This window comes from Daucus carota, chromosome 4 (assembly GCF_001625215.2).
Source record: "Daucus carota subsp. sativus chromosome 4, DH1 v3.0, whole genome shotgun sequence".
In the NCBI taxonomy this organism is placed as follows: Eukaryota; Viridiplantae; Streptophyta; class Magnoliopsida; order Apiales; family Apiaceae; genus Daucus; species Daucus carota.
The window spans coordinates 31,171,825-31,184,288 of record NC_030384.2 but is presented as its reverse complement, the minus strand read 5'-3'; the positions used below and the strand labels follow the sequence as shown (position 1 = coordinate 31,184,288).

The 12,464-nt window shown below is 35.9% G+C and overlaps 3 protein-coding genes across 3 annotated transcripts; 1 reads left to right on the top strand and 2 right to left on the bottom strand.

Annotated features, from left to right (window-relative positions):
- Positions 1 to 710: 710 nt before the first annotated feature.
- On the bottom strand, positions 711 to 4,418 carry LOC108217567 (calcium sensing receptor, chloroplastic). Its single transcript, XM_017390399.2, has 6 exons — positions 4,010 to 4,418; positions 3,667 to 3,906; positions 2,021 to 2,213; positions 1,593 to 1,734; positions 1,192 to 1,323; positions 711 to 1,083 (listed from the first exon to the last, which is right to left on the bottom strand). Exons 1-6 carry the CDS (start codon positions 4,226 to 4,228, stop codon positions 861 to 863), a joined length of 1,149 nt encoding a protein of 382 aa, XP_017245888.1. The 5' UTR covers positions 4,229 to 4,418; the 3' UTR covers positions 711 to 860.
- Positions 4,419 to 4,996: 578 nt separating this feature from the next.
- LOC108217557 (putative disease resistance protein At1g50180) lies at positions 4,997 to 7,894 on the top strand. Its single transcript, XM_017390387.2, has one exon. The coding sequence runs from the start codon at positions 5,094 to 5,096 to the stop codon at positions 7,761 to 7,763; it is 2,670 nt and encodes an 889-aa protein (XP_017245876.1). The 5' UTR covers positions 4,997 to 5,093; the 3' UTR covers positions 7,764 to 7,894.
- A 200-nt stretch (positions 7,895 to 8,094) lies between these two features.
- Positions 8,095 to 10,218, bottom strand: LOC108217571 (probable carboxylesterase 18). The gene is made up of 2 exons (XM_017390402.2): positions 9,535 to 10,218; positions 8,095 to 8,635 (listed from the first exon to the last, which is right to left on the bottom strand). Exons 1-2 carry the CDS (start codon positions 10,102 to 10,104, stop codon positions 8,213 to 8,215), a joined length of 993 nt encoding a protein of 330 aa, XP_017245891.2. The 5' UTR covers positions 10,105 to 10,218; the 3' UTR covers positions 8,095 to 8,212.
- Between the last annotated feature and the right edge of the window lie 2,246 nt (positions 10,219 to 12,464).

The window sequence follows — 12,464 nt, the reverse complement described above, 5'->3', positions numbered from 1 at the left end:
AAAATCATTAATTCTGGATCAAATATTTATTTTTACTTAACATTTTCAAATTTTAAGTTACAAATAAGTAGTCTATATATATCTAAACACATTTTTATCTCTATTTACTTTTTTTTGTTATATTCACTTTGTATTTATGTTTATAAAATTAAATAACTGATATTAAATATATAAACTTTGAATTTATGTTTATATAAAAGATAAATAATATTAAGTAAATAATACTCCTACATAAGCACGTGCTGAACCTTTTTCAGCCCGGATAAGAAAATCCCCGGTTCCTAGTTTTCCTAGTTCGAGATATCCACATGAGAGTCATCAGGACGTCTAAAGTTTCCATACTTGCCCCAAACGCTCTCACAACTTGAAAGAACAGGAGAGAAAAACCAGGCTATTTTATTTTCAAAGTTCCTTACAAAAATTTATATTTTTCCCATTGATTACATCATGTGAATGAATAAACAAACAAACAAATAAAAAATTCTTGATGGATTGAAGGTGTGAGCTGGTTGTTTAATAGTTATAAAACAATGCATGTCCTCTGAAATCTGAGTCCAATTCTAATTTCACTGTACCCTCTTCCAGTTACAGGAGCATTGTACATTTTCAGAAGGAAAAAAAAACAGTTGATGGACAGTATTCTATCTCGAAATCTTACTTGTCGGTTTCAGTTGCTGAAGACCCAAATTTCTCTGAAGAATTTTCAAAAATATAGAAACACTAATGATGATAGTATTTCTCATTCCCAACATTTGGTAAAGAATTTCAGGACGGGAATACAACAAGACTCTAATCTAAATAAAGAATGTACTTCGGGATCCTTAATATCTGACATTATGAAGGGCCCTTCATAATGTTTGTTAATCCGAGAGCAACTTGGTAGAACTGGTTGTTCCTAATCGCCTTGCAGATATGATCCGAGATGGTGATAGAACCTGTGCAAAAGATAGATTGTAGGAATCTGTTCCTAATCGACTCTGCAACCATCCTTTGCTTCCGGAGAAACCATCAGCCACTATCCAGGAGTTCTTGAAGCCGAGACTTGTTAGTACTTTAGCAACTATTTTGGCTGAATCTGCGTAGCTGGATGTTTTAAAAACTACTTAGTACACATACAACATACTTGAAATTCAGAACTAAGTGTTGACAAATTATAATGAGAAGATGAAGGATGGAGTTGTAAGAACGTACGTGCCCAGTATCACAATGTTGGAACCTTTACTAATTTTCTTGAGATAAGAAACCTTGATAGCTGCTAATTCGGCTTCTAGCTTCTTCGAGTCTCTCACAAGGCCTCTAAGTTCTCTGGGCAATTCTTCCAAACTGGATGTTAAAAGGAATAAACTGGTTAGGTAGTTGTAAAGACCCTGAGTCAAGCTGCAATTTAGAAATTATTTAGCATGAATTAAGATCCACTTTTTAGTATTGTACTTGTTAGTCTATCTTACAGGAGCTACTCTAGTTTTCTATTTCCATGTAAAGGAATATTCGGTACCAATATGTGACAAAATTCCTATACGATCAAATAACAACATTTCTTGAAATCAGATTAAAGTCTAGAAGAACATATTTGCAGAATCAAGTTCACTTACGGGACTGAGATCATTTTGTTCTTGGCACTTGAAGGGAGACGTGGAATGCCAGCCTTGTCCTTGTCCTTCTCTGATCTGATGTCAATTAAAATGTAGTTCTTTGTAGATATGAGATCAAGAGTTTGAGCAGGAGTGAGCCCACCTAGAAAGTACAATTCAATTTTAATCAGTAATTGAGTACAACACAGACGATATTGTTCAAGAACAGTTATGTTTTAGCAAATTTCAGTTCATGTCAAACACAAATAACTCTCAATCTCTCACTACAATGCCCTAGTGTTCTTTTCATTCAGCTGTGATTTAGTGACAGCTACTATATGTTTTTTCACTATTAGTTAACTTTTCCAGCTAAAACATATCTTTTTTTTTTTGCTAAAATAAGAGAACTATATGATCAAGGTAAAAGAAGTGGAGAAGTATCAGCTTACCTTTGTATCCACGAAAGTTAAAAGAAATAACAGATAAGACAGGAGGAAGTAGCAAATATGCAAGGAATAATGCTCCGCCAGTTCCAGCAAGTACCACGGGGTCGGTTGAAATGATGGTTTCAGCAGTTGATGATGCTATAGGCTTGGCCACTTCTATTGCCTTTGTGGTCTGTTGAGCTGCATCAGCAACTGTCTACAAAGTAGAAATAGTTAGAATTCTCTGGGTCCTACGTGGATATCTGCATATGAAATATAATGACATCTAAAAAACTTTCCTGCAAATAGCTGTCGCCAGATTTGAAAATATCTCAGTGTTATGTATAAATTAAGTTAACAATATATATTATACTAAATTAACCTAAAATAGGAAGGGCGCCATGTATTGTACAAAGACCTTAACCCTACTCCATAGAGTAAAGAGAAATATTTCTTATCCTAAACCATCTACAGTAGGATATCAAGCATATCTAACTCCGGGGATATCTAACTTCAACAATGTCCTTACAAGTGCCCTATAAATATATTAAACAATTGTGTCCTAGTGATTTAGGACATTATTTTGATATATGAACTCCAACAACATGCCTTATAATTGTACCTTACTGGAAAAATAATAATATGGTTGACTACTATCAGAGGGAAGGGAAAAGATGAGAGGAGAGATGTGTTGAAATGGAGGGAAACTAATTTGTTTAGTGATAAAAATGGTTTAGGACATGCATATTGGTGCCATAAAAATAAGGCACATGTTGCGCGTCTTAGTGTTTTAAGGCACCACTAGGACATTGCTGGAGCACACATTCGGACATTGTTGGATCACTCATTTGTTCCAAAAGCCTTAAATTTTGGTTTAGGACATTATTGGACTTGCTCTAGAGTAGGAAGAATTGCTCTGGATCAAGTACGAAGAAATACTCATAATACTATCAGTTTATTTTTCATTGCAAAACCCATCTTAAGTCAGTTGGGTAAGTTTTAGCAACACTTATACATGGTGATGTTGTATTGACATGTGCTTCTACCAACTAACTAGAGTAGCTTATCCCATTCCAGCCTGTTTAATTCAATGAATCTTGACCAAAAAGCTCTAACAGATCCTCAAATACAATACTGTTTGGGAACATGTAATTCATTTAGACGGTGGATTTCAAATGACATAATTCGAGTTGTGTGATGTCAAATTTTCAAGTTTGTACTGGTATTTGAATGTCTTCATATCAATAATATATATGAAATCTAAATCCATATTCTTTTATTTATCCAAACATGTCATTTGATTAAATCCAGAATTTCTAATTTACTTATCAACAACATCAGGTTTGTAAAAATACAACTTAATGTGGTTTTCGAAAGACAAGCAGAGTTTTTACATGGCCCTTACCCTAATTACCAAAACATACACCTCCACAGAGGCTCGAACACTCAACTTCTTGTTACTACCAATAGAAGAGGGATACCCACAAGACTAGTACTATATTGCTAGGGATATTTCAAGATAAAAGCACCATGTAATCAGTGAAGTATGACTTTCTAACATTAAGGATATAGCAAGCTCGATGAAATTTGGAAGCAAAATCTGAAGTATCACAATGTTAAGTTAACCAAAAACCAAATGCAATATCAAGTCTGAAAGAAAAATAAAAAACCTTAACAGCAGTTTCCATATTAAATCCAGAGTTTTGCATTATTGCTTCTTGGGCGTTCTTGGAAGCTTCTGAAATTGCAGGAAAAGCAATCTTCCCAGCCTGGTCTCCAGCATTCTGCAAAATAGGCAATGCTGCATCAACCCCCGGCTTCACCGCTTGAGACACAGCTCCAAAAACTTTGCCTAAAACATCAAAAACATTGGAACCCACTTCTTGAACCTGACCAATTGTATCTTCAACCTACAAAAACAGTCAAGAAAAACCAAATCATCACAATGAGTTGCCCAACAACCCTTCACATAAATTCAAGAAACTGAACAATTGATAAATTAAAGTTACTCACTTGAGTGATGGATGAAACAATTTGTTCTTTGGGTAGACTAATAGCTTTAGCATCAAGTGGAGCAGTGAAGAGAGCAAGTAAAGAAAGTGTGTTTGTTGTAGAGACAGAGACAGATTTGGGCTTAAAAACTTGTGGCCTTTGTGTTGTTTTAGCAGGTAAAGAAGTTCTGGGTGGTGATGAAATGGGTGGTCTTGCAGTGGCTGAAGCTCTCAAGGCCATTGCTATAATGCTATGGCCTCTTGCCAACAGTCAGTTGGTCACTACAAATTTAATAAGAGAGAGAAAAAGAATCTGATAAGAATGTCAAAATGTTACATTGCTTAAGTATAAGGTGGAAATGTGACAAGATATTGAGGCCACACAAATATGTGAGATGAGGTAAGGCTTGAGGAATGATAGAGGTTAGGACAAAAGATTAGCTTTTTCCTACAGATCAGTGTAGTAGTTTCTAGCCACTGACACCATTTTATTTATTAGTTGACTTGATTATGAGAGTGTGGGCTCAAGGTGAGAATCAGGGGTCCCTAAAAACACAAGATATATGTTGTTATCATGCAGTAGAGGAGGACTAGTGGTTGTTTATTCTTTGAGGCTTAGTACAGTTTAGTAGTACAGTTTTCTTAAGGTTTTGTACAATTTACTAGTACAATTGTGAGAATGAGTATGTTTATAAAATGAAACGTTTTCCCGGAAACAGTTTCTCTACTCTTTTGAGTAAATAGAAGTAAGGTCAACTTACAAAATGCCTATGCTACATATTATATTCTCAGGAATACTGTACTACTTCCAAGTATATGAATTTGAGTTGAGCATGGCTGAGCTGCAGCAACTAGATTCGTGTACCTGCAAAAATTTGATAACAGCCATTGATAGATATGGCATTAAAATTATTTCCGGTTGCTATATGCATGGACCAAGAAATGGAAAATTAATAAAAGCTTTGACAATGTCATATTGTTTACCATTAAGTCGTCGACTCTTGTAAAACACGTTAAGTGTATGAATTAATTAGTCCATTGGACTAATGTCACTATCGTTGGTTTATATTATGTAAATAGTGTGAATCTATAGAAGTAGTTTACTCATGGCGGAATATATAGTTGCTTTTGTTTTAGATAAGATTGCAGGTTTCCTGATTGAGGAAGCTGGATCTTTTGCAAGAATCGATGTTCAAGTCGAATGGATCCAAGCAGAGCTGAGACGCATGCAGTGTTTCCTTAGAGATGCAGAACTGAAACAAGATGGAGATGAAAGAGTTAAAAATTGGGTATCTGATATCAGGGATATTGCATATGATACAGATGATCTGGTAGACTTTTGCATCCTCAAACTGTCACACCAGAGGTCAGGATTCTTGTATTTCTTGAAAAAGTTTACTTTTTATAATGAGGTGTTATTTCGGAGGAAAGTCAACAAGCATATTGATAAGATCAAGAAAAGAATAATTTATGTTAAGGATAGTAGATCAACTTATGGAATTGAAAATTTGAAGATAGGAAATGAAATGATCAGTTTTTGTGGTAATCGGCTTAATGAGAAGAGGCGATCATTTCCTTACAATAACGAAGATGATGTTGTTGGTCTGGAGGAAGATATTGAGGCACTGATGTCTCGGTTGATTCATGGAGACTGTCGACGTTCTGTGATTTCAATTATAGGTATGGCAGGTTTAGGAAAAACTACTCTTGCTAAGAAACTGTATCTTAACTGTGACATCAATAAACATTTTGATTGTTGTGCTTGGGTTTATGTATCTCAAGATTATAGAGCAAGGGACATTTTACTTGAACTAGGTAAAAAGGTAATGGGGTTTACCAAAGAAAGTGTGGAAAAGATGAATGGCGAGGATTTACTGGATTCGTTGTGTGTATTCTTGAGTGACAAGAGGTATTTGATTGTTCTTGATGACATCTGGAAGCATGAGCATTGGGATGATCTGAGACCAGCCTTTCCTGAGATGAGCAATGGAAGCAGAATCATCCTAACTACTCGCTTTAAAGATGTTGCTTTGTATGCTAATGTGAGAGACCCTCCTCATGAACTATGCTTTCTAAACAATGATCGTAGCTGGGAATTGTTTTTGAGGAAACTATGTGTAGAATGGGATTCTAGCTCGAGATTACCTCCATGGTCTGAAGATCTGGGTAAACAGATTGTAAAAAGATGTGGAGGTCTGCCTCTTGCTATTGTTGTATTAGCTGGACTTCTATCAAGAAAGGGGCTGGTTTTTAGCGAGTGGCAAAAAGTTTTGCAGAGTGTGCATTGGCAGTTAAAACAAGAGCCAACACAATGTGAAGAAATACTAGCATTGAGCTACTCTGATTTGCCTTACTATTTGAAACCATGTTTTCTTTATCTTGGTCTTTTTCCAGAGGACTTTGAAATTTCGGCTAGAAGGTTAACATTGTTATGGGTTGCTGAGGGATTAGTGCAGCCACGGGGTGAAGAACACCTTGAAGATGTTGCAGAAGATTACTTGGAAGAGCTTATCGGAAGAAGCATGGTTCAAGTTGCAAAGAGAAAATCTAGTGGAAGAACTAAAGCGTGTAGGGTACATGATCTTCTTAGAGACCTATGCCTAGCTCGAGGCCAGGAAGAAGCATTATTTAACGTCATCTGTGCAGGTGACAGAGTTGGTTCAATTTCAGGAGCTCGTCGTCTTGCAATTCATTCTGGTGTTCCTATATTTACCAGAAATTCCCAAAAGATCCGCTCATTGTTGTGCTTTGACCTTATTGAATGTGTGCCTCTAAATCTTACAAAATTTAAACTACTGCGGGTTCTTGACTTGGAGGGGGTGCAAATAGCACAGCTTGATTCTGCTGTTGGAGACCTCATACATCTGAGATACTTGGGTCTACAAGAAACTTGGCTAAAGAATCTTCCATCTTCGGTTGGCCGTCTGTCGAATCTACAAACTCTAGACTTGAGATCCACATTAATAGAACCCATTCCTTTAGCTATATGGAAGCTTCAGCAGTTGCGTCACCTATATTTCAGCAAGTTCAAGGCCATGGTTGTCTGCCCACCATACAGGTTAACTCTTCCGAATTTGCATACATTAAAAGGAATATGCCTAAGTGAATCTGGCTGTATACAAAATGGTCTGGACAATATAGTCAACCTGCGTGAGTTAGGGCTATATGGAGATCTGCACTTGCAAGAAGAGGAAGTATCCAGGTGGATTCATATAAACAAGAATCTTGAAGAGTTGAAGATTCAATCCAGTAATAACTTGTCTTACATCAGCAATGCTGCCATTCCCAAATTGATGTCTTTCTCTAGTCATGTTCGTCTCTACAAACTGCATTTGGAAGGAATTATTAGCAAGATGCTGGACATTAAAGATTTCCCTCCAAACCTAACAGAGTTATCCTTGAAGGATTCATTCCTGGCAGAAGATCCAATGCCAATACTGGAGAAGCTCCAGAGCTTGAGAGTACTAAAAATGAAGCAAACTTCATTCCTGGGTAAAGAACTAGTTTGCTCAAGTGGAGGATTTCCACAACTTCAGTATCTCAAATTTGGTTTCCTGACATTCACGACATGGACGATAGAGGAAGGAGCATTGAGCAATCTTAGACAACTAGAGATTGTTGAGTGCAAGCGATTGAAGATTTCTCCGAAAGGGTTGAGGCCAGTGACTACTCTTCGTGAACTGAAATTGGGATTTATGCCAGTTGACATGAAATCTAAAGTTCAGGATCGCCAAGGGGAGAACTGGTATAAAATTCAGCAAGTACTCCCGATTTAAATCACAGCGTTATCAATCTGGTAGACAGTACACTCAATTTCCCAACAGACTCACTTGGTAAAAGATCTAGCCTACCTCATTTATTGATACAGCAGCTCAGAGCTCTCAAATGCCATTACTGAACTAGGCTCCCGCATAAACACCATTGCATAAAGTCTTCCCGCATACCATCATTGCACATGGCTCCTGCATGGAACTGGGAACTATATCATCTCTGGGCACTATGCGAAAGGTCCAGATGTATTCAGTTTTCCCCTTAATTTTCGTAAAGGTTACTACAGTTAATTGATACCACTATATAACTATATATTCCATGCAATAAACTATATAGTAGAGATAAAAACCATAACATATTGTAGAAGCAACCTTAGAGTTATACAGAAATAAATATTAATTGTTTATAAATCATTGAAAAACAATAATGCTATCTCATCAAGCTTCTTGACTACTTACATCAACGATTTAATCTGTATCTGCTTCTGAACAAAATCTCTAACTTCAGTAATTAGCATTGTAGATTCCGGGAACTCAGGAAACACATAAAACGCATGAATCATATTTGGGTATTCCACCAAGTAAGCTTCTTTTCCAGACTTCTTGAGCCATTCATAATACTTCCTCTGCCAATCTTGTAAGATATCCAGACCACCCACAAACACTAGAGTTGCTGGAAAATCCTTAATTTTGGTAATATCAGCTGCATTTGGACCGCTAACATTGATCACCTCATGATCACGGTCCCCATCAGGCATGAAAGCTTTCCACGCCCAATCTGTTCGTTTTGTTGTGATGAAAATCTGATTTTTCATCTTTTCACTCTCAGTCCGTTCTTGGCCTCCGAAAAATGGCTGTATTGCCACTACTCCAACCACCTACGTTACAACATAGCACAGTCATTGCTAACTACAGATCATTGTAGCATCATTCAGATAGCCTACATTGTGAAAAGAATATTTGATTTTTACATGACCTTCTAGTTTATGATGATTAAGAAAGTTAGTAATACAAATCCTGAATGAGATATTGATCTCTTAAACTGTGCATCTTACTTTAAAAATATCGATAGTTGATGAAATATAATATGATCAATTTAAGCCAATAAGCCTATAACCTACCCCTTTAAGTTTTTAGGTGTTCAAATATAATATGATCCTCCTTAACCCTCCTCTTAACTCCTTACAAAATGTCCCAACACCTTATAAAATGTTAGGAGATAAGAGATTGGTCAATTTTGTTTCAAAAAAAAAAAAGAGATTGGTCTATTAATATGGTATCAAAGCTTAGGCTCAAGGGAGATTGAAGTTCGTGTAACCCCGTTATTATCATATTTAATTATGGACACGAACGACAATATTAATATATCGCAAAGACGAGTGTCCGTGATCTATTTCCTACCCATAAATAGGTAGGCTTAAGTGTGGTGGAATATTATATAATATGATCCTTAGCACCTTAAGTATCATTCTTGCGAAGACCATAAATTAATTCTAAAACCTAACATATCCTTTTGCTAAATACATTGGAGATAAATGTAGCATACGAATTAATTATGCAAACAAAATCAAAATTCAAAGTTACTAAAATAATTCAAAGTTGAGCACGATTGGATAGCCCAGTGGTAAAAGGCTTATCCTCTGTTGTCCCAGGTCATGGTTCGACTCTGGCTCATCTCGAGAATATCTTAGAACAGATACTCACTTTGTAAGGCTATAAGCCATATTAGTAAAAAAAAAAAAAAAATCAAAGTTGAGGGTCTGGAAAGAGACCACACCTTGACTCGACTAAAATTAGCCTCACAAGCCTTTTTTCCAACATGGTGAGCCAAGTTTCCCCCAGCACTATCCCCCGCAAGAAAACACCACGACACATTAGCACATTCCGGCAACACTTTCCGATCACCATCAAGAAACTCGAGCACATCAAACCCATCTTCATACTGAGCCGGATAGCGATGTTCCGGGCTCAACCGATAATTCACCGACACCACAACCGCGCCCACTTTCCTCGCAAATCTCCGACAAACGGCGTCGTAAGTCATGCTGTCAGGGCTCAGTATAGTGAAGCCGCCGCCGTGGAAAAACACGATCACGGGGAGCTGGGCGTCTTGGGGGTCCTCGAGGACCGGTTCGAAGACGCGGAACCAGAGGTTGCGTGAGGGGTCCACTGTAATGTCGTAGGTTTTGACGTTTTTGACGGGGTTGGGGTTGGCGGGAGCTTTGATGTTGATGAAGTTGAGGAAGCGGCGGTTGGTGGTGCCGTCGCGGCGGATGGCGGCGTCGTTGAGGGTGGTGATGGTCCAGATGATCAAACGGGTTTTGTATGGAAGTGGCTTTGGAGTCATTTTTGGTTGGAGATGTAGCAGGTGTGAAGTTAATTTGCAGAGAAAAATCGTAAATCGGAGTCGGAGAGGAGTTATGTAATGAAATGGAGCCACAAAAGGTGGGTCATATATTAGTTCACATTGTCCACATTTAGGTTGGAAGTTGCATTATTCGGAATATGAATAAATTTTGAGGAATTTGAATTTCTTATGATCGAATTTTGTTCAAAAGTAGAGTATCCGTGATTCTTGTCGTTATCGGAGTGGAAGTGATATATCATTTCACTCACTGATCTTAATAGGATATCATTTTAATTGTTAAAGTCACAATAAATATCAATCAAGTACTTTCAAATTTTAGTTCAAAATGTAAAAATATTATTTATTGAGTTTGACACTTTTTTTTTAATACTAGCACAACCAAATAAAAGGTTATGACTTCTAATATTTATGATGATATATAATTATCATCTTTATAAAATTTTGAATAAACTCTTTGAATTCGACTGTTAAAATGTCTCGTGATTACCAAAAAAAATTCAGCTGAATAATATAAAACTACAAAATAAGGCGAAAAAATTCTACCGCAGAATCATTGTTAACTTACACACACATATATATTTGTCATGTTCTGGAGAGACACACTATTTATAACTACTAATAGAGTTAATTGCAATTCGCACCCCTTTAGTTTCAGCACACAGGACATTGCACATTGCACCTAATAGTTTTGGAAAATCCACTTTGCAGCCCCAGACTTTTAACCTGTAGACACTTTGCACCCTTTCCGTTAATTTTTGCCGTTACCATTAACTTTTGCAAGGGCATTTTGGAAAATTTAATTATATTTAATTAAAATCATACCTTTATTTAAATTTATTGACCATTTAAACTATATTTTTCGGAAAAACTTAAAGAGCGAAAGTTGTAGAGAATAAAAAGATCTTCTTAGAACTATAAGGTTCAAAATTTTCGTAATTCTTTTTATAATTATTCTAAAAAAATTCAAAAATTAGCGAGCTTGTAAAAATGAACTATCATTTTTAAATAATTATTTAAATTTTGAACCTTATTGTTCTAAGAAGATCTTTTTATTCTCTACACTTTCGTTCTTTAAGTTTTTTCCAAAAAATATCGTGTAGAGTGTAGATGGTCAGAAAATTTAAATAAAGGTCTGATTTTAATTAAATATAATTAAATTTTCCAAAATGTCCTTGCAAAAGTTAACGTTAACGGCAGAAATTAACGGAAAGGGTGCAAAGTATCTACGGGTTAAAAGCCTGGGGATGCAAAGTGTATTTTCCAAAACTATTAGGTGCAATGTGCTGAAACCAAAGGGGTGCCAATTGCAATTAACTCCTACTAATATCACTCGTTTATACGCTATTTATCACTATTTTATGCAGTTAAATTAGCAATTTTTATTATTGATAATTGAGAAAATTTACTTATGTTTGCTAGTGGTTATTGATTATTGATGATCAATTATAGTTGTAGGAGGTCTATGATGATAAAAAAATAATGAGATGAGGTGTGTGGTGGTGGTAAATAATCACTAGTAATGGCAAGTTATGATGATAAGCGGTGTTAGGTCAATCGTGGGTATAGGTTACTGCGGTAGCAGTGGAATGGGTTGATAATGATGCCCGAAGGTTCATTAAAGTGGTATGAGTGAAGATGATGATGACATATGTTGTATATATGTATATTTATATATCTATATTTCTGAGATTTCTTGTATAGGAAATAGTGATTTGTGATGTACAAACGAGTGATATTTGCAGTTAAAAATAGTGATAAAAAATTGGTCAGATACTAGTTTCTAGTTTTTAGGCTAATTTAGTTTTTAGTAGAGTAAACCCCTGCATACATATATGTACATGTATCTCTATGTGTGTGTAAGGGGCTTCTCATTCGGGATCCAACTAAACTAGTAACCTGATAGGATGATACATACAACTCTATCCCAAGTTCTTTTACCAACATACAAAAAATTTAAAATAAGCATACTGCTTATTATGAATAATGAAAACAACAAATTTTCACGATCATATGCAGAGGCAGAATCGGAGTAATCATCATTGTGCTTCGAATCAAATCAAATAATATAAAAAATTTGAGCCTTTTCAATTTATATGGACCCGGATATAATAAAAATACTCACACATACGTGTCACGTGAATAAAATCATGGACTCGGGTATGATTTAGAGTCTTAATAAATGTTATAAATTTTATAAATAATTTTTTAACTTTAAATTGCTACTCAATTTTTTATTTTTTTATTCTTTATTTTTTTATGCATCACACATGTACACATCATATGTGTATGTATGAAGTCGAGAATTTTCACGAAAAAACTTTACAACCTCTGTATTATGT